The sequence below is a fragment of the Peromyscus eremicus genome, chromosome 8a (genome assembly GCF_949786415.1).
Source record: "Peromyscus eremicus chromosome 8a, PerEre_H2_v1, whole genome shotgun sequence".
NCBI classification, from domain to species: Eukaryota; Metazoa; Chordata; class Mammalia; order Rodentia; family Cricetidae; genus Peromyscus; species Peromyscus eremicus.
In genome coordinates, this window is record NC_081423.1 from 29,558,529 (window position 1) to 29,581,127 (window position 22,599).

Genomic DNA, 22,599 nt, shown 5'->3' on the forward strand with positions numbered 1-22,599 from the left:
GCTGAGGGAACCAGAGGGAAGAGACTCTGGGCACTTGCTGGCTCCAACAGGAACTGGTGCATTTAGTCACCAAGGCTGTATCTCTAGGAAGTCCTGCCACCTACTCAATGGGTAGGGAGTTTTTCTTCTTCTAGGAACAGCAGTGAGGTATAAATGAATCTCTCAAGGAAAGATAGCCCTTGGCAACAGATGTGCTGAAAGTAACCTGGTAGTTTTGAACTTGAGAGGTCAGGCTGGACCATTGGGTGCCTCCTCTTACCCATGTATTCCAGGCTTTAAGAATGGATCATAAATACTTTGGGTTTCTGCTGGGGTGATGGTGTGCTGGCAAGTTCTATGTTGTCCACAAGGACGTTCTTGTCTTCTAGTTTAATGACCGTGGGCTCTGGGGCGGGAGCTGGAGTTGTGTTTTTATGCGTGTGTGGCATGCTGATTTGGTTGATGTCCAGATCTTTGAAAGCATGAAGCATGAAAACACCCAAGATGATGGTGACGAAGCCAGACAGGGTGCCCACAATGTCCACAGCAGACATGGTATACCACTCCTTGAAGAGGACGATGGAAGTGGCCACTACCACCGTGGTGAAGAAAACGTAGTAGATAGGGAAGACCAGTGAGGTGTTAAAGATATCCAGTGCCCTGTTGAGGAAGTTGACCTGAATAATGATGGAAAGTCCCAGGATGAGGGACAGGATGTAGGGCAGGGGGTGCCGCACAACTGGTAAGCCCTGGAAGAAGTTCCTAATGGTGACACCCAGACCCTTGACGGCCGTCACGGAGAAGGATCCAATCACAGAGCAGATGATGATGTAAATGAGGATATTCCTTTGCCCATACCGTGGGGCAACGATGAAGATAAGGATGAGGCAGGACACCACCAGCAGGACAGCAAACACGACGAACCCTTCAGGAAGAGGGACATCCATCATTCAGTGAAGGACGCAGACAGTATCTAGGGCCCCAGACCTATAGTCTGACACATGTGGGTTCTAGTCTCAGCTTCAGATCTTTTAATAACTCATGCAATTTACTAAACTCTAAGACTTTAGTTTAGCCACTTGTAAAAAAAAAGGGGGGGGTCAAAAGTGGTTTTTTTCCCTTGCAGAGCTGTTTAATGAAATAACGCATATTCTTACATAAAATGTTGTAATAATAAAAATGTGTGTATTTAGGGAAGTGCTCCACACAATGAACAATAAATGGTATATGTTTACATTGAGCCAGGAAGCTCAAGGGTAACACCCAACTTCCTGTCTGTTGTTCACCTTTTCCTCAAGAGGGCAGCATGGAAATGGACAGAGCCCAATTAGATGGTCTACACATGATTCACCCCCTAGGGTTTTCTGCAAGCCCCATTCTTGACACCTACCTGTGTCTTTCATCTTGGACGCCATCTCTGCAACAGTAGTGACCTTCTCCTCCTTGGGGGCGTGTATGACCATCACTGTGCTGCCAGCCATACAGATCACACAGCCCAGCTTCCCCAGCAGATTCAGGCTCTCTCTCAGGCAATAGGAGGAGAAGATGGCACTGTACAGGACCATGGGAGAAAGGAATTGAGTGGAAGGGCCTATTCCAGGTCCCCAAAAGACACCTGGGGGCTGAGTAAACACTTATGGGGAACAACGTCTAAAATCCACTCCTCTCTGTAGAAGCCTTCCCAGATTCCTTCCCTCCAACCCCAAACTTAGTAGAAACAAATTTCTAAGAGGGGTTGGAATGTGTGATGGAGGAGCCAAAATACACATGGATCTCTTTTATTTTTGAAATGGGAACCATCCACAAACCAAAGGGTTGTGTCCTGGCTGGTTTATTGTCAACTTGACATAATCTAGAGTCATCTGAGAAGAGGTGGCCTCAGCTGAGCAAATGCCCCCATCAGATTGACCTGTTGAAAAGCCTGTGGGGGCATTTTCTTGATTGATGGTGGATGTGGGTAAGCATAGACCACTGGAGGCGGTACCATTCTTGGGCAGGTGGTCTTGGGGTGTATCAGAAAGCAAACCAAGCAAGCCAGGAGGAGCAAGCACCAATGTGGCTTCTGCTTCAGTTTCTGCCTCTGAGTTCCTGGCTTAAGTTCCTGCCTTGACTTCTCCCGTGATGGACTGTAATTTGTAAGCCCCAAAAATCCTTTCCTCCCCAAGTTGCTTTTGGTCATAGTGTCTCATCGCAGCAATGGAAAGTAACCAAAGACAGGTTAAAAGAGCCTTGCAAACTACTCTGACTCCCTACCAACTGAATGTATTGTCCCATAGTACCGCTAGGAGATGTTTTTCAGCCATGGGGTGTATGGTGTGCATCTGGCAGCAGGGAACGAGCCAAATGAATGCATTGCAGGTTCACACTACTTATTCACTCCAAATGCATTTTCTGGTCATTTCTGTTCCTTGCCCCATGTCTGTTCCTTGGGTCATAGAGAATCTATTTCTCTTTCACTTGCACGTGCCAATATCAACCACCACAATGATAATCATAGACACTATGTCTTGGGGCATGCATTTCCTAATAGGTGCTGTGTCAGAGTTGGCCTGACAACTCTGTGAGTTAACATATACTGCTCCCAATTTACAGACGAGAAAACAGAGCTTGTAGAAGTTAAAATGACTCAGCAAAGTCCTTTAACTGGTTAGTGGCAAAAGCAAGTTTGGAACGATACTTTGATCTCATTGCAAAGCTGGTGGGCTTTCTTCTGCATTAAAGAGAACTTTTACGCTTTCCAGGGTCTTCACTGAGCAAGATCCTTCTAGCTCCTTGGTGACATAATTTTTGTTCCCTTTTGATCCTCCAGATGAGGGAAGAAAAGGGGGAACTGGGCAGGCTGGGAATGAACCATGAGCTCACTTGCTTTATGAAGGTGACATTAGTTCACACTAAAAATGTATTGACTGCCCTGAGACCTAAGAATCATCCAAAAGTCTTGGCCTATAGGCAAGCTTGTGGGCCATTTTCTTGATTGATGATTGATGAAGACTGGCTCAGCTCCTGGTGGGCAGTGCTATACCTGGGCAGGTCATCCTGGGGCATATAAGGAAGCAAACTGAGCAAGCCCAGAGATGCAAGCCCCAACTCTTTACCTACAGTGTTCTATTGAGAGACTCTGATGGCATTTACAGAGGCAGGACCAAACACATCAGATTTGGGAAGCACTTCTTTCTACTCAGCAGTAACAGTGGCCAGGCCAGTTGTGTACTGAGAGTGAGGAATATACTTGTCTCACAACTGTGAATGTTGCAAAATTGTCTTCAAGTGGAAAAACAACACAGAAGAGATTATAGGTGCTAGCTGTGGTTGGCTGGGATTTACCAGAGCTCCAGAGGTAACCCCTAAATGACAGCACCCCTCAAATGGGCTTAAGGACCCATGCAGAAGTACCTATACAAGTACAAGTTCATAGCTTGTGAGGAATCGGAAGGGGTATGATAAGAGGCACAAATGCTTAGTATCAATGACTTCATTGTATTATTGGTTTTGGTTGTTCGGGGATGTTAGGAGTCAAACCCAGGCATACCAGGTAAGTGCTCGCCTCCCAGCTACATCCCCAGCTCTAAGATTCCCTAATTTGTAAAACCATTGTTTGCAAAGTCTTTACTGAGAGGCAACATAGTACGGCATGGCTGTTAACTCCTAGGTCCTGGAATTACACTGCATAAGGTAGATCCTGGCCCGACAACAGGGTCTTCGTGCTGACATATACAAGTGGAAGAAGGGGTTTGTCTATTTGTCTGTCTACCCAAGGAACAGAAATAGGTCCAGAAGTAGAGATTGCTGGAAAGTTACCTTGGCCAAAGTGCTTAACCTCTCTGAGTCTTGGGCACAAATGCAAGGATGAAGTGAGTTAATACATAGATTACATCCAGATGACTTCATGCATAGTTTTCCTCTGTATATTGTGGCCATGGTTGCTTGGAGCTGGTTTGTTCTACATCCATTCTGTGTGTTATCTCATTTGGCTCTCTGGGTGTGTATCAGTAGTATTCTATTTTACATATGGATGAGTTGAGACTTGGCTAAGAGACTTGCCTATGAATCCATCACTACTAAGGTTTGAGTATGGATTAGTACTCGGGTAATGTTGTGGCTCACTTGGTAACATGCTCACCCTGCAAGCATGAGGGGACTGAGTTCAAATCCTCTGCACCCACCTAAAAGTCAGGTGTGGCAATGTGTGCCTATAGTCCTAGTCCTGGGGAGTCGAGAGACTGGAGGCTTTCTGAGCTTATTGGGCAGCCAGCCTAATCAATTGGTGAACTCCGAGCAGTGAGAGACATTGTCTAAAAAAAAATAAGGTAGAGACTAATTAAGATAGACAATGAACTCTAATCTCTGTCCTCAACAGACAGCTCACACACAGGTGTATACATATGCACGTGTATCAGTGTACACAACTGCACACACTCACATGTGTATAAACAACATATACACTATAAACACTAAGGCTCATGTTCTTAATTCATTGAGGGAAACTGAGGCCCATGGCAGAAGCAGTCCAAGGGTCTGAAGCTCTAAATAGCATGTTCCCTTTTTGGGGGGCTTGGACTGGTTTGGGGGGTCCTTGTAGCTGCTCCCCTTTGGAAAATCCAGGTCTCAACAAAGCAAAAACAGGAAAGAGCCAGAGGTGGCAGAAGAGGGGACAGTGACCTTATGAGGACGCTCAGTGCTCCCAGCGGCGTGACAACCGTAGCAGGTGCAAACGCATAGGCCCCGAAGTTGGCGACTTCTCCAGCCGACACTAGGGAATTAGAGGAGAAAAGAGGCCAGTGTGACTCCATGGTACCACGTCCATTCCAGACGAGTCTGGGCAGAGATGGTTTCTGTCAGTGTTCAACAGGACCTACAACCCAAGACCAGCATTCCTTAATATCCATCCACATGGTGTCTCTCTGGAGATAAGGTCAGACCAAGACTCTTGAGTTCTCCCCCTGTAAAGGTGGCAAGGCCTGAATCCTGAGCTCACAGTGACCTGGGAAGCTGCCGTGTTTTTTTTGTGTGTGTGCCCGTCCACTTTCAGTCCACACTCGTGAAGTGTGTCTCACAGGCTTTCATGTTTTCATCTCTCTAAGGTAAGTTCTAGAAAATTAGTTATCAAATAAAGAAACAATTACAGTCATGGATTCTTTGGGTACTGCTTGGTCCATGGACTACTCTTTCGTAAGGGAACTGTGGACAGTTGTGCGGGTTAGTTTTTCTTTCAAGCTAGAGTCATCTGAGCAGAGGAGCCTCAGTTGAGAGAATGCCCCTGTCAGATTGGCCTGTAGGCAAAGCCTGTGGGGACACGTTCTTGTTTAAGGGTTGATGTGGAAGAGCCCATGCCACTGTGGGCAGTGCCACCCCTGGGCAGGTTCCTGCCTTGAGTTCCTGCATTGGCATCCCCCTGTGGTGGACAGTCACCAAATAAACCCTTTCCTCCCTTGGGTCAGTGTTTTATCAGGGCAACAGAAACTAATCTAAGACAATCGTCTGAAGCAACAGGAGGTTTAGGAGAGGCTGAATGACCAGGGAGCCTAAAGTACTTTCCATCTGAGTTTCTAGGCTGCCCTTGCCTACAAGATCTGTTTCCATCTCTTTTCTGCAGAGAGAAGCCAGGGCCTCTTGTGTGAAGGCAGGTGGTCGGTAGGAGAGCTCTGCCCAAGGTAAGGACCGAACCTTAATTAGAAGATTATTGATAGGAAGTGTTAGTTTCCACCTAAAGGAATTAGGCTTTGGGGACTAGGGAGATGACCTGGTGGGTAAGAGCATGTGCTGTGCAAGCAAGAGGACCTGGGTTCAAGTCCTCAGAACCCATGTAAAAGCCAGTCATGGTTGAGTGTGTCTGTAGCTCCAGCATGGTGGGCTGGAGATATGTGGATCCTGCCAGCTTTTACTGGCCAGCCAGCCTAGCAGAGATGGTGAACTGAACTTCAGTTCAGAAAGAGACCCCGTTTTAAAAACTAAAGTGGAAAGCATTAGAGGAAGATGCCTAACATCCTCCACACACACACACACACACACACACACACACACACACACACACACACACACAAACACACCACACACTGATGATGATGATGATGATGATAGCAATAATAATACTAATATTTTTAAAGCTTTGATAGCCAGAAGGGTAGGTAAAAATTGGGACAATGTATGAGCGTACAAATCTAGACAAAGTAGCAGACCAGCTTTGTTCTAAGTGGGTCAAGCTCTTAATTGTCATGGTATAGTGAAGCCGCCTAAGGTTTCCAATGTCTACCAGATAGAGGCCCAAGACTGTGGCCAAGAGGCAGTGCTACCAGTGCCCTGTATTTCAGTGGCAGCTGAAACAACACACTGGTATCCATTCAAAAAAACCGAGACCGGGTTTCCTGTATCCCAGGCTGGCCTTGAACTTGCTGTGTAACTGAGGGTGACCTTGAACTTCTGCTCCTGCTGCCTCCCCCTCCAGAGTGCTGTGATTATAGGCATGTTCTACCATCCCTGTTTTATGTGGTGCTTGGGATTGAACCCAGGGCTTTGTGCATGCTAGGCAAGTGCCCTCCCAACTGAGCTGCACCCCACACCTCTGCACCTGCATCATTATCTTCATAGAAGAGGCCTTCCTTTGGGCTGAGAAAGTGACCTCTCAGCATAAGATGTCTGCAGGGACAAGGTTTTCCCAAGGAAGTTGGCCTTGGGCTCTCGGTGTCTGTAATAGAGACAGAACTATTCCCTCTGCTCTCCCTTCATCGCCATCCCAGCCATCAGTAGATCACTGTTCTTAATGGTAAAAGATGTCACTTACTGGTAGCAAATCCAGCCCACCACATGGGGTCCTTCAGGTAGCCATAGCCTCCATTCACTACAGAAGGAAATAGACACAAAGTTAGAAGTCAGTGATACTTTGTGGGATTCTGCCTTTGCCCCCAGGACTTGCTTCTTAGCATCTGTATACAGTTGTCCTGTTTTGCACTAGTGACTTGGACTTGTCTTCTGAATCCAGCTGTGCATCTGAACTACTCACTTGACATCTCTGGCAACTTTCACAAGTACCCTAATGACTCTTGACACTCATTGTACCCCTGCAACTTGTTCAATGAAACTCAGGAAATGACACATCCAGAGGTCAGAGGCCCTTCTCTCCTCTCCTTCTGCATCTAGTCTGTATGACTGATTCTGTCACCAAAAAGTACCCGGGTGTGAATCCACACCACTGTCAACCTCCTGGTCCATCACGTCTGGCCAGGAGTCTGGCTTTGTTCCGGAGTTACTGTGACGCTACACTTAACCCCACAGCAAGTCGCTCCTTTCATGGCAGCCAGTGGTTTTGAAATATGCAAATTAGATTTTACCGCTTTTCTGTGCATAGCTGCTCAGTGTCTTCCATTTACTCTTGAGATAAAGTCCCAATCCTTATGGAGACAGGCTTGGTCCTGCCCGCCTCCGCACACACCCCTGCTGCACTCTTCATACTCTTCAAGAACGATTAACTCTTTCCTGCCCCAAGTTTCTCCCTGAGTGCAGAATGCTCTGCTCTAGTGTTTGCCTGAATTCACACCCACTCTCTAGGTTTCTACTGCTTCCCCTGGATGCCCAGTCTGGCCTCTCATTTCTAATATTTCCGTTTGAGATGGCCATTCTCCTTCCTGGTTTCTATCACTTGTAATTTCAGATGACCTGCTTCTCTTCTGCATTTCCCCTACCTCAATAGACACATTCTACCCTGGACTGTTGAACCCCTCTCCCCGACTCCATTTTGTATGAGGGATCTCACTATGTAGGTTAGAGAGATCCGATCTGGAGTTGACTATGTAACCTCAGCTGGCTTTGACCTCATGGTCCTTCTGTCTCCATCTCTGCTGGGATGGTGTGCTGGTTAGTGTTTTGTCAACTCGACAGATTACAGTAATGTGGGAAGAGGGGCCTTCAGGAGTGGAATCGCCTCCACCAGACTGGCCTGTAGGTAAGTCTATAGAGTATTTTCTGACAGGTGTTTGATGTGGGGGCCCAGCCCACTGTAGCTGATACCATCCCTGGGAAAGTAGTCCTGGGTTGTATAGAAAAGCAGACTGAGCCAGCCTGGTCTACAAATTGAGTTCCAGGACAGCCAGTGCTGTTACACAGAGAAATCTTGTCTTGAGAAACCAAACCAAACCAAAACACAACAAACCAAACCAAAACAAACCAAACCCAAACAAAAAAAGCAAGCAGGCTGATGTTGCTAGCCAGGAGGAACAAGCCAGTAGGCAGCCTGTCTCCATAGCCTCTGCTTCTGTTCCTGCCCCAACTTCCCTTCATGATGGGCTCTTTCCTCCCAAAGTTGCTTTGTTCATAGTGTTTTATCACAGAAATAAATAAAAACTAGGACGGATGGCATGCACCACCACCACACATGCCAAATTGGTATTATTCTTTGTCTATTTTATAGATGAGGGAATTGGGGTATATAAAAATACATGTCTTGCCCAGAACCCCACTAACAACAGTTAAGAAACCAGAATTGAGCCGGGTGGTGGTGGTGCACGCCTTTAATCCCAGCACTCGGGAGGCAGAGCCAGGCGGATCTCTGTGAGTTCGAGGCCAGCCTGGGCTACCAAGTGAGTTCCAGGAAAGGCGCAAAGCTACACAGAGAAACCCTGTCTCGAAAAAACCAAAAAAAAAAAAAAAAAAAAAAAAAGAAAAAGAAAAAAGAAAAGAAAAAGAAACCAGAATTGTAATATTGTAATTGTGATGCTCTGCTTCCAAAGTGCAGTGTCTCATGGGAAAGAGTCAGGCAATGAACAGGTCCAAACTTGAACATGTCATCTTCCCGAAACCTGTTTCTCCCTCTGCATTCATTGCAGAACATGGCACCATCCACTATCTTCCCAGATGCTCGAGTCAGAAACCTGAGTCATCCTTGACTTCCCTCTGCCCCTCCCCTGGGAGCCAGGAAACATCAAAGCCGGTGAGTTCCACCTCCCCAGACTAGCTCTGGAATCTACCATGTGTCTGCACTCCCAGTATCCTATTTCCTCCTCTCACCCACTTCATTGGTTCTACTCGGGGACTCTAATGCATTCTCTACCTGGCAACAGGGACCCTTTGGAAGTCAGAAGTGGGACTGTCACTCCCCTGCCTAAAACATCAGTCAGTCACTTAATAGTCACACTCAGAACTCTGCAGCCCAGTTCCCATGACCCTTGTTGAGCTGGCCTTGCTGAGCTCACCTGCCCCTGCACTCTCTGGGCTTCCTGAATTGTCTTCAGTTCCACATCCAGCTCAGGCTCACCTCTGAGCCTTGGCCCTGGCTGCTCCTGTCACTGAGCAGTCCTCTCTCCCCTTTCCCTGTTACCTCCTTGTCACTCAGGTCTCAGTGTAAGAATCAAGTTGTACAGAAAACTTCCCTTCTGCACCCGGATCGGAGCTTCACATACTCCAAAAGACTTCCTTAGCAACCCTGTGTCTTCCCTGTGAAGGCACTCAGCACACCACAGGATGATTTTGTGTTGGCTGTCTGTTTCTCCCACGTGACCAGATGTACCACAGGAACCCTGTGTCCCCAGGTTTCACACTGCACCTGGTACATGGCAGGCGTGTAATAAATGATGGGGATTCCTTTACATGTGATATCCTTTCCTGAGGACCATTTCAGTGAGTCACATCCAGTCTTCCAAACAAGCAAGACTCAATGCCCATGTCACAGTTCAACTGCATGTGTTAAGGCATCTGTGGGTTTGATGTGCTGTGGGCTGAGGCATTTGTGATCCCATTTCACAGGAGAAGTTGTGACTTGCCAGTAACAACTGGACAGGCTGGTAAGAATCCAAGCTAAGATGAAGCCTGGAGTGTCTGATTCTCCATCCCGGGGCTTTGCTGTGTCTTTACTCTAATGCGTACATCATGGAACTCTCAGGAAATACTGGATTATAAAGGAAGGCTTCCAGCTATTGGCAGTGGGGATTCTCAGCAGGGTTGACAGTGAGTCTCCAGTGCCCACCTGAGCCCATCCTCAGATTGCAGCCTGGGTCCCTGTGGAGGGAAGTCATCACTAAGGGCTTAGCTGCCCTCACCCATCCCCTCCTGCCCAAGAAGCCTACCTGCCCTGGTGGCCCCTGTGGCCACAAGTCGTATGAGGCCTTTCTTCTTAAGGATGACGCTGCTGCCGATGAGTAGACAGGAGAGGAAGGCGAGGCCCACACCAATGTAGAAGCCATACCTCTTCCTGACCCTCTCTTGCCAGGTGATCAAGGTGGCATTGTTGGGCTCTTCAGGGCTGATGCCTCTGACAATCTGACAGAGGACCTCTTGGGAGGAGCAGTAGAGACTGACTATGGAACCTAGAGGGAAAAGCAAGCTGAGAGTCAGGCTGAGGACATGGGCATGGTTCAAATATGCTGGAATTGACGCTGACTTAGATCCCATGTTTCTGTTGCTCGAGGGACCCACCCACACACCAGACCCCAACCAAAAAAAGGCTATTTCCAATTCTCCATGCTGTTAGCTGTTTTCTCACTAAGGACTTCATTTGCATGGACTTATCAAACTGTAGGGCCTCCTGTCAAATCGGCGACTTCTTTAATTCCCATTCCACAGACAAGGAAACGGAGTCTATGAGGGTGCGGTACTTGTTCAGGGACTTGTCTTGTTTGTCTTAATTGATGTGGGAAACCCACCCCAACTGAGGGTGGCACCGTCAGGTGTAAAGAGGGTACAGCAGAAGGAAGACTACTCCCCTTTTGCTCACTCCTTCCCTCTCATCTGGAGTTAATGTACCTTTTTTCTCCTGCAGCTGATTCCTCCCCTGACCCAGCATTTCTAGGATTCTGTCATCCATTGAGAACAAGCTGCTCTCCAGGAACTTCCAGGATTTTAGCAGTAGATCGGGACTGTGTAGCCACCCAGCCTCAAGGACAGAGCAACGAGCAGGCTCTTGGGCCCTCCAGAGTGAGACAGCCAGTGTGGGACTACTCCGACTTCTGAGGCACACAGCCTCGAGGACCAAGGAACTACCCAGTTCTCAACCTCTCAGGAGTAACACGACTGTTGTCACTACAGCAACATAAGCTGATTTAACACATTCTTTTAATACATATTCACTCTGTAACAACTGTTTCTCTAGGAGACCTTGACTAAGACACGGATGGTCTTGCTTCAGAATTCTAACCTGTGGTACTACCACACTGAGTAGGGCCCCACCTAAGCTCTAAGCATTCACTGCATCCATCCCAGTGTCCTCCATAGGGATCCCCTCTCAGTCTTCGATTTTCCAATAACTTCTAAGCTCACTTGGGGCTTCTTTACTTTAATGCCAGCTCTAGGTAGAGTGGGAATGTCACCGGGCAGATAGTACACCCAGACCTCAGTCAGCCTGAAGGTAACGGAGGTGTGATCTTCCTGTGAGTAGGACCTCACCATTCCAGGACTTATTTTTGAGACGTGTGGTGTTTGGGTCAGTGGCTGTGGACTCTTGCAGAGCATACTTGGATCGGTGTTCCTGTTATTCCATACAGATCTGTCTGCAGTTTCCTCTTCCTGTCTGATTCTTTCCTCAAGTCCCAGAGCCAGCCCCCGACTTGTCTGTCTCCCTGGCACAATCACTAAGGACAGTCTTGGGAACAAAGGGCAGACTCTCAGTGAAACACAAAGCTACGCAAGTCCAGTGAAACATAAGAAAGCATAACCAAGGCCGGGCGGTGGTGGCGCACGCCTTTAATCCCAGCACTCGGGAGGCAGAGCCAGGCGGATCTCTGTGAGTTAGAGGCCAGCCTGGGCTACAGAGTGAGTTCCAGGAAAGGTGCAAAGCTACACAGAGAAACCCTGTCTCAAAAAAAAAAAAAAAAGAAAACAAAACAAAACAAACAAACAAAAAAGCATAACCAAGCCTCTACCAGTGCTACCATGTACATGGCTCCTGTTCTACAGTTTTCCTTCAGGACTCTTAACAACCATTCAGTGAAACAGTCACAATGACAATTCCCAGGTTCTCAGTAGGAGAAGTCGAGTTCAATGACCTTCCTAAAGGAATACCTGTAATAAAGATGTGTCTAGGGCCACACCACCCTGAACACACCTGATCTCATCCGACCTGTAATAAAGGTGAAGCCAGAAGTAGACCCTATACCCATCTGATGGCTGAATCTATGCTCAGAACCACCACACTCTCTCTGATAAACAGCTTGCCCCACAGGGCAGGCATGTGTGGGATCCATCTCCGGTTTGTTCTGTGTGTTAACAAATAAACTTGTTGCAAATGGTCAAAAATGAGGTGCTTTCCCAGGAACATTCAGACTTGGGGTTGCACTTGAAGCTCAGAAGGTCAGTTTGTCTATCTGGTCATGCCAGCCTTGGAGGCAGCAGCTGGATCACTCTTAGACAGACATGCCCCTGAAATTCCTCAGTTTACCCTGCTCTCACAATTCTTGTTTGCTATTGGCCTCTCTAGGTCTTTCAGCTTCTGATCTCCCTACAGTGTGTGTGGCAAGGCCTAGACCCTAGTGCCAAGGACCTACGCCCAGACCAGACCTCTCTCAGACCAAGCTGGAGTTCCTATTTTGTGTCTAGATGGGCCCCAAATCCAAGGTCAGGGAGCTAGAAATTTTGCACATCTGCATCCGAGTAGCAGCTGGGTGGAGCAGAACAAGGACAAAGTTGACCTTTTATATGTGGCCCAGAGCCTGGGAAAACAGGTAGAAGAGCCCTTTAGAAAACCCAGCTGGTCTCGGATGTAGCTCAGTAGCAGATGTGTTTCAAAGGTAGAGCACTTGCCTGGGATAAGTAAGGCCTTAGGTTCCAACCCAGGTACCGGATGGGGTAAAAGGAGGAATTCATTAAAAAATAGTAAGAGGGGAGGAAAGGCAGCAGGGAGTGGATGGGGAACAAATAGGAGCAAGGCACAATTATGTATGTATAAAATTGTCTTAGCAAAACCACTATTTTGTATGCTAAGTAAAAATAATAATAATAAAGTGAAAAACAACAACAAAAACCCCAACAGCTAGTCTAATCCTTATATTCTACTAGGGGAAACTGAGGTCCCATAAAGAGAATAGATTTGCTGGAGTTGGGACTGAAATCCATCAGGGATTATCTGTGTGTCTTTTTGCTATGAGACATCTGTCTTTCCACCATGAGACAATGAGACAAGAAGTCATCATCTCGGGCCCTAACCAGACTGGTTCTGTACTGCTCTCTCCTGTTCCACCAGCTCAGGGCATCCTTGCCCAAGAGCCTCATCTGGGGAGTTCCCTGAGCCCAGGAAATGCAGGCAGTAAGCCAGAGTTGGCTCCTCACCTTTCCCCTGCTTCAAGTCTCGTTGCTAGTGGGTGGAGCCAGAGGGCTCACTTCAGCCACCCCCTCCCCCTCAGCTCAGCACATCCATTGAAGTCAAATTCTTCCAGTACAGTGAAGAGATAGGGAGCTGATGATCAAAGGGGACCCAATTCAGAGTGGGTGCATATCTGAAAAAAGGGGTACCAAGTTGGTAATCTTTACCTTTTTCTCTAGAATGTTCTAGAACTAGGAATGCCTGCTGCCTTGGGTTAAGGGGTGAAGCTGAAAACGGCCTGCCTGGTTTCTCAGGAGACTAAGGTCAGTCAATACCTAAAGGGCTGGCTTCTCTGAAGAAGGGTAGAAGTTAGGAACCTCAGAACATCACACAGGCAAGACAAGAGGAACCTGGGGAATGTTCCAGATGGAATAGAGGACAGCAGCACTGTAGGTTCAGGAGTCTGAATCCAAGAGGTGGTTCATATTCCCCGCTGTGTTTCCTGGAGCAGGTTATCAGCCCTTCAGAGCCACTGTTTCCCTGTCTCTAGAATGGGCTCAGTGAAATTACAGCCACATGCCCTAGGGATAAAGGCCAGTGTCAGGGTGCCTTCCCAGCATGGACGAGGCCCTGGATGCAATGGCCAACATTGCAAAAAAGAAAAGAAAAAGAGAAAAGAAGCCAAAGGAAAAGAACAGAAAAAGAAAAAGGAAAAGGTTTTAAGAGCCTAGGCTTAAGGCTGGGGAGATGGTCCTTTTGGTCCTCAGTCCTGGAACTTACATAAAGGCAGGAGGAGAGAACTCACTTACAAAGTCTCCTCTGTTCTCTATATCCTCAGTACAGCACTCGGGCCCATAAATACACATCATGCATGGCACACACACACACACACACACACACACACACACACACACACACACGTGTGCACTCATGCATGCTCAGACATACACAGGCACACTAGTAATGAATACATTTCAAAATAAAATCTAGGCTGGGTAGCACACACTTGTACTCCCCAGCAGAAGTGGCCCGAGGCAGGAGGATCACACATTTGAAGCTATTCTGGACAATTTAGCAATACTTTGTCTAAATACAGCAACAACAACAACAACAACAACAAAAAGATTTTGTATCTCTAGAAAAATAAAGATAAGGCAACTGCCTGCTTCTTATTGAGTTTGCTTCCGGGATTAAACGGGAGACTTGAGGGGAGGGCCATGGTCTACACAGTAAAGAACGCTCCAGAAAAATCAAGGGTCTTTCCTGAGCATTTCTCTCCCTTTCCAAAAAGTGTCATGTGGATTTGGTCATGGGGAACCTCTCTGCCCCTCTATTCTCTGGTTTGGGTGATGGAAGGATATGTGGGCAGGTACCTGCAGCGACCCAACACGACCCCTGCGCCCTCTCCCCTGCCCCTTTCACAGGCCACCTGCTCCAGTGCTCTGTTTTCCTCCTCTCAGTCTGCCTCAGCCCCCTGCAGCTGCCCCTGGGGAGGTGACATCTCCGCCAGACCCGCCCGGACCTTCAGGACAGTTTGGGAACCGGGTGGGAATCTGATGCAGAGCACCACCCCCTTGCTCGCGGCCCCAGCAAGTGAGGAGAAGTTGGCCAGGGTGGTGGGAGGAAGGTGAGAAGCGCAGCGCCCACCCAGGTCCCCTTACAGCCGCACGCACCGTTCTCACAGCTGCCGTTGGCATTGGCGACCCGCAACTCCATGGGGACCTGGGCTGACGGCGCCCGAGGTCCGCGGCTCCTGGGCAGGTGGCCGCGACTTGTCCCAGCGTGGCTCCGGCGCGGGAAGCCGCTGGGGTCCGGACCCAGGGGTGGGGAGAGTGACGCGCCCCAGAGGGGAGGGTCCCCGGGGAGGAGTCACCCTGAGCCTTGGGCAACACCGGGCGCGGGGGAATCAACACTGAGGCAGGGGCTTGTACCCTTCGAGGGTGCGACCGCAGCTGGGTGCCAGCCACCGAGTCACCGGCCAGTGCCAGGGGCAGGAGAGAGGGGGCGGGTCCCCCGGGCCCGCCTTTCCGGACGCCAGCACCCACATCTAGCTCCCTCAGTGGCAGAGTTGATGCACTCCGGGATGGTACAGAGGAAGCCACTTTGGGAGGTGGAGATGTCAAGGAAAGGTCTGAGAACCTAGCTCCTCGCCTCTTTTCCTTTACCCTCCTCTCCTGTCTCTGTCATGGCGTAACTTACAGGTCTGATCTGTGCTGGGCCCTGCGGGTTGACGGGAGCAGAGTAGGTGTCCTTAAATATTCAATACATATTTGTGTCCCCTGAATGGATGGCCGGGGATTGGCAGGCTGGATGGAGGGAGGAAGTGAAGTGATTGGTGGTCCAAATGAATCAGGCTATTCTTTTCTTGCACAGTTCTGGGAGAAACAAATTAAGACCAATCATTAAGAAGCAGATATTTTTCAAAAATCACCATTTATAAATTTTATACGTATACAATCAAATTACATCAATATACATGTTTACATAATAAAAGTTGTGATTGAATGTATATATGTAAGAGTGATGGAGTATATGTATATATATACATAAAATTACGATGGAACGTGTATGTGTTTACTAATACATATATGTATGGGATGTATGGGTATATTAGCTCGTTTATGGTACTCATTTCATAATATAGGTACATATAGAATCATCACATTTGTATACCTTAAATACATGCAGCTTTCTTACACTTATTAATGTGCATGTGTGTGTGTGTGTGCGCATGCACTGGCATTCATGGGAAAGTCAGAGGACAGACAACTCTTGAGAGATCTTTCTCTCTTTCCACCACGTCCCTAGGGATCCAACTCACGATATCAGGCTTGTGCTTTTACCCACTGGGCCATCTCATCAGTCTTGCAGTTTCTATTTGTCAAAAATACCTCAGCTTAACTATGATGATGATGGGGGTGGTGGTGGTGGTGATGATAATTATAAAGATAAAAATCACAAAAGATATTGACTCTGTGGGTCACAGTGAAACTGAGTTAGAAAAACCTCACGTGAACCATGGAAACACTGTGAAATGCCTGCTGCAAGGCAGAGTTCTAAGTCCGGACAAAATCCAGCTTGTAATCCCTGTGACGACCACATGCCTACATACCTTTATTACCTAGAGAGAGCACACCGACGTCTACACATGATTGGGGCAATAGATCAGCTCTGGCTGTGGGGTCATCTCTGGACACACAGTGTCCGCAGGCTTTACCTCATCAAGCTTCCGATGAGGTAGGCTCCCTTTCTTGTCCATGTGAGGAGGACAGAGCCTACTGGGCTCCCAAGCCTGGTCCTTACAGGCACTCCTCCCCTATCCATCTTGCTTGTGGCTTCATCTCTGGGCACTGAAGAGGGATTTTTCCCAGCCCATGGCCTCCTCCAATTGTTTGGGTTAGTCACTTGTTTTCCATAAGGATCAGTCCCCTTATGGTCCAGTAACTCAGCTTCATGCTCGTCCTTTCTCTGTATGTGAATTGCCATGAGGAGAGGGTTGGGATGGACAGGCAGAGGTTGGAGGAGAAAGGGCAGCCCTGGGCATTGCAGAAAGAAGAGCACATGGAAGCCATGAGTCCTAGGTGCTGCCCCACACTGAATGTGTGTGAGCCCAGAGTCCAAACAGGGCCGAATATCTTTAAGACCAGTGTGAATCAGAACATTGAGCAAGAAACTGGAATGACTGGCCCCGGTGGGAAACAATCAATTGATCTGATCGTGCTACCCCAGAGGGAGGAATCTCTCTTTTCTTGTACTTCAACATTTCTGCAGTACAGTACCGGCACAGCCCCAAACCCTCCTCATGTTCGGGCTCAATTACTTGTGTTCTAAGGACAGAGGCAAGCATACACAAATGGTTTCCCTCTGTCTAGACTTCTATATTTCTTCCAGTTGTCAACACAACAGGTATTATTGACAAATAAAAACTTCATGTGTGTGTGTGTGTACATGTGTTTGAGCATGCATGTGAGTATACACTTGTGTGTGGGCGCTCTCACTTGTTTAGGAGGATGGAGGTCAATCTTGGGTGTCTTCTTCAATCAGGCCCCAACCTGACTTCTTTAGCCAGAGTCTCTCCCTGAACCCGGAGCTCGCTATTCGTGTTGAACTGACTAGAGGGTAGACTCTCAGGCGTCCTCCCATCTCTGCTCTTCCCTCCTCCCCCCAGTGCCAGGGTTACAGCAAACAATGCCACACATGGCATTTTTTATCTGGGATACAAACTCAAGTGTTCATGCTTAAAGAGCAAATACCCTCCACGACAGCTCCTCAGGCCCTGTGGGAGCCCAGCTGGGAGACCGACTCCCACATTTTATGACAGGGTACTCCTGAGGAGTGAGGAATAAGAGATATTAGACAGAAGGATAGAGGGGAGAGAACAGACAAAAACACAGAATAGCCTTGGGAGGGCCTGGATCATTATCCACCAGCCCCTTCTGTTGCTTCTAAAGGGCCTTTTATAGGAATGCCAAGGGGTGGAGCAAAAGACCTCCCCCCTAGCACAGCCAAGTGCAGACGATTCCAAACACCTGGTAACCACACATGTGGTCAAGCAATCCTCTAATGCAGCCCTGCTGGGTAAAGCAAGCTCAGCTCTCACTTGAAAATCTTTGTGGGCCTCCACAAGCCCCAAATTGCACGTATTTAAGGAATGCAGAATTGGTTTGTGCATATATTGTGAAAGATTACCACAATCAAACTAATAAATATGTCCACTCCACATTGGTGTGTGTGTGTGTGTTGGGGAAATGTTACGTTAAGAACACAAGATCTCATGTCTTTTCTTAGTAGCCTTTTAGAAGCACAACAGAGTATATTTAAATTATTCTTGCCATAGCTGTGCCCAGATGTGAAGAGAGACATACGTATTCTTTAATAGACTTATTTTTATATGAATTTGTCATCTGAGGAGCTACTATGTTTGAGGGTCCTGGCTAGATATCCTTTTGCCTGGGGTGGAGAGCAGTACTGAGTATGTCCTGTCCTGGGACAGGGATTTCCCAGTAACAGGTAAAGTTGGTGTTTTAAGCTGCACCTCAAGGGAGAGAGGTCTAAGACCTTAGCAGGGCCTTCCATACCCTCTCAGGGCCTCAGGCTCCCCATCTGCTCCAGGAGGGGGCAGGGCCTCTCAAGGCTGGCATCAGGGCATCTTATCAGGACATACATAAAGGGCCCTATTGAACTACGGGCTCCTCGGCTGCCATCCTGACAAAGCCCTTTTCTGCTCCAGCCACAATGGCTCTGTCAGGCAGGTAGCAGGGCTGCAGCATTGTCTCCGCCGTCAAGAACAACAGGGCTCACTGTTTGACCCAGGCTTGGTCTCCCTAGGGCGGGTGGGTGCTTTGAAAGGGTCTAACCAGCTAGGGACAGTCAGGCTCTGTTCTTAGGCAACCATGGTAAACCAGCCATAAATCTTTCAGCCAGCTATTTAAGGACGAGCAGGAAACTAATTTGTTAAAACTCTGTCTTCTAAAAATTTGACTTTTGAAAGCTCATGTCCAAGTGTTGGTACTAACGATCTGCACAGACAGATGTGATAGCCACTGGCCATGTGTGCCTAATGAGCCCTTGACAAGCAGCCAATCCAAACAGGGATTTGTTACGAGCATCAGACAGCTTCTGTTAAGCATTTGGAGCAGACAGTCCTTCTATGCAGGGGTCTTTCCTGTGCACTCTAAGCTGTTTAGCAAGATCTGGTCTCTGTCAGGTTATAAAGAACATCCCCATGTCTCCATCTACTGCCCCTGCTTTAGATAATCCCAAGCATCCCCAGATAAACTGCCAAAGTTACCTTGTCACTAAGAACCACCAAGATTTCAAAGAACAAGCCGGGCGGTGGTGGCGCACGCCTTTAATCCCAGCACTCGGGAGGCAGAGGCAGGTGGATCTCTGTGAGTTCGAGGCCAGCCTGGTCTACAGAGCGAGATCCGGGAAAAGCGCAAAGCTACACAGAGAAACCCTGTCTCGAAAAAAACAAAAAACAAAACAAAACAAAACAAAACAAACAAACAAAAAAAAGATTTCAAAGAACAAATAAAATGATAACGTGGGGGAGATATTGAAACGAGAGAAATAAGTATTCAATTCTTTTCCTATTTCTCTATTTCTTTTGATGTTTTTTATAAAAACTGGTTAAAGTTGCTTTGGTGGCTTACATTGTATTTCTATTGGACAGGGCTGTTATAGATGAAAAAACTCTGGGCCATAGAGTGAAAGTGACCAGTGGAAGGCCACAGAGAGGTAGAGCCAGGGATCAAGTCAGATCTCCAGACTGGCACCCCAGACCACCTCTACTACTACTCCACACATGTCACAGTGAAAGGACACTTTTAAATGTCCATCGTTGGGGTGTTTCCAGTGTCGTGTGGCCAAATAACACCCCGGGAGGAATAGAGACAATAGTCCAGTTAACGCTATTTGTGTGCTTGCTGTATGTCACATGTGTGCTCCTTTAATCTGTGCAGTGACCTTGAGAAGAGGGGTCTGTGATTAACTCCATTCTCCAAGGAAGTCCATCTTGGACACATCACCCAAATGGATTCTTCAGTCCAATGTGTGGTACCCTAAAGCTCTAGGTTCAGTAACACGCCACGAGATATGGGAAGGTCCCTTCTTCTTACATTCTATCTTGGGTAAGAAGGAGTCTTCAGTCCTTCCCAGCTCTGCGAAGCTGGTCTTCACAGCAAGGGCTGCTGTCCTCTCCTTCAGACTGTAGGAACCATGGGAATGCAGACCATTGGTATGCAGAGGCTGGCCTGCAATTTTCCAGGTGTGCCTATGGTACGGCTGCTGCTCTCATCAAGAACTTTGCTGTCATTGGAAATCCCGCCCGGAATGGACTCATGTGTGTAGTCCAGATATAAGAAGGGCTATGGCAAACAATGGGGTCTGTATGTACCGCAGCTGGCAACCAATGCTGATTAAGAAAACAATACTGTTTTTGAGCACTTTTATCTGTGGACTAAGCCCTTGACTGATACTAACTCATGCAACTATGACAAGCTGAGTACCCTTGGACGTTGCATTTAGAAGAAACTGGGGTTCAGAGAGGTGAAGTGACATTCCCAGGTTGCACCGTGGTGGATACGGCTGGGATATTTTCCTCTCTTACACTAGTTCTCTTAAGGAAGGCACTGGTTTGATGAGGCTAGGGCCTCCTTTCCCAGTCCCTCCCTGGTCTTTTTCTCTGGATGGCTGGGGAGGCAGGACCCACGCCGAAACCAAAGTTGGGGAGCCTATGCCTTCTCATCAAGTCTTATTTAGGTGCCTGGAAGGGCTCACAAATCCAACCTCCTCCTTTTGCAAATAGAGAAACTGAGGCAGAGACTAAGGCAAGGTCATGATCAACATCACATATGTAACTGGTAACATAATCTACACTTTATCTTAAGTCACTGGGAAGTCATCCCAGGCACTTTTGCCGCCCTCTATTCTTTCCTTTTGGATACAAAGGGCTGATCTGAGGGCAAATCATGAGTTAATATTTTGGGGCCATTTTCTAAGGATGAGTCAGTGTGTGCAGTTTTTACTTCCATTATCCCATGTAATTGTTACAGCTTATGCATTGGACACTGCTGTGAGTGCCAGTTTAAAAACGAGAAAACCGAGGCTCAGGAAGTTAAGTAACCTTTCTGCAGTGACACAGTGACTCTGTGATGAAACCCAGCCGACCGGTTCTAGAACACGTTTCTCGGTCACTCCTCTGAGCCTGAGCACATTACTTTTCTGGCACCATCTGCCTACAGGTAGAAAGGCTTGGCATCACTGTCGAGGGCAGGGCTCACTCCAAGGCATGCAGGTTGGAATTTTGGCATTGCTCGGCCTCGGTGTGGGTGTGCATAATCTACTGCATTTAAGATTGTAAGATTGTCGGGCCTTACGGGAAACCAGTACACTGCAGTCACTAACGTGTGTGACTGTTGCATGACTTGTATGTTACTGGCTTCTGTGTATCACTCCAAAATTTACGTAATCTCACATTAAGGTAATATCACTGCATGCAAACTTCATGGTGAGCTCATGGTATATGACTTTTAAAAAATTACATGTAGGGGTTAGGTACATATGCTAAGGATGGAGGTCAGGAGTTGAGTCTCTCCTTCCATCACATGGGCTCCAGGGATTGAACTCAGGGCGTCAGGCTTGGCACTAACTGCCTCTACCTCCTAAACCAGCGGTTCTCAACCTGTGGGTCTCAAGCCCCTTGGGGGTAGCATATCAGATATCCTGCATATGAGATTTTTACATTACAATTCATAACAGTAGCAAAATTACAGTTATGAAGTAGCAATGAAATAATTTTATGGTTGGGGGTCACCACAACATGAGGGACTGTATCAAAGGGTCACGACATTAGGAAGGTGGGGAACCGCTGTAACTAAACCATCCCCCACTGGCTGTTATACGATGTTATCTGTATTGTCACAGCTGATGGTAGTGAGACTCTATGAGGCCATGTGACTTGCTCAAGGGGACCCAGACAGTAAGCAGTTAAGTCCAGGTTTGGCAGGCTCTCAGGGTGCCTATACTCAGTCTTTTCTCTTCCCCGCCATTTGCTTCTGAGTCACAGCGGAAACTTCAGGGTAGGCAGTGGTGGGAATTGGTGAGAGCACTCCAGTCTCCTGTTTGGACCTGCAGTACTTGTTCTGTGGGACCCAAAGAGCTCTGAGCAACTCCACAGTGGGAAACCAGCTTGACAAAGAACGAGCCTAACCCAGGCTTTGCTTTTCCAGAAAAACAAAACAAAGCAATTTATTAGATAAACAGAAAGGAGGCTCAACAACTTTCTCAAACACAAAAACAAACAAACAAAAAAAACCAACCAACCAAACAAACAAACAAACAAAAAAAGAACCTGGCAGAAACGAACTTGCAACAACTGTAATTGGATTTCAGTTATTATTTCCCATCATTATTGGCTTAATTTTCCAACCATGTTCTTAAGCAGCTCACTGTGGATTCTGCAGTCTGAGAGGTGGATATTGCAGATGTCGGGAGACATGGCTTCTCCCCATTCTGCCACCAACACCTGGAACTTATGATGACTTCTTCCCACTGGGTCTTGGTTTCCCGTATATGTACATTGAAGATGAAGGAATAAAAGCTTCCCCACCTTTTTCTTTCTAGTGAAATCAGAGTAGACGGCAAATGTTTCTCCCCTTACATAGAAAGTTGCATAGACAGGCAACAAACCAACCTTCAAAATCAGCCTCTTTTGTGGCTTCAGCGAAAGACCTGGAAGCCTTTGTCTCCTTGTCTCCATGTTATCTGCCTGCCCCCTGTCCCCCCAGCAGCAACTGGACACCCTATCTGTGCTAGGACATGAAAGCTGGAAGCTCTTAGATTGACATGTCCAGGCTTGGGTGCTCTGCTGGGCATACACTGGTCTTGTGGGTGCCCTC

The 22,599-nt window shown here is 47.6% G+C and overlaps 1 protein-coding gene across 2 annotated transcripts; it reads right to left on the bottom strand.

Annotated features, from left to right (window-relative positions):
* Positions 1–275: 275 nt before the first annotated feature.
* Nipal4 (NIPA like domain containing 4) lies at positions 276–14,914 on the bottom strand. Of its 2 annotated transcripts, XM_059269267.1 has the most exons (6): positions 14,872–14,914; positions 10,032–10,271; positions 6,758–6,814; positions 4,639–4,729; positions 1,370–1,530; positions 276–904 (listed from the first exon to the last, which is right to left on the bottom strand). In XM_059269267.1, the coding sequence occupies exons 1-6, from the start codon at positions 14,912–14,914 to the stop codon at positions 276–278; spliced, it is 1,221 nt and encodes a 406-aa protein (XP_059125250.1). The 2 variants fall into 2 exon arrangements, with proteins under 2 accessions (XP_059125250.1, XP_059125251.1); XM_059269268.1 differs by lacking the exon at positions 6,758–6,814.
* Between the last annotated feature and the right edge of the window lie 7,685 nt (positions 14,915–22,599).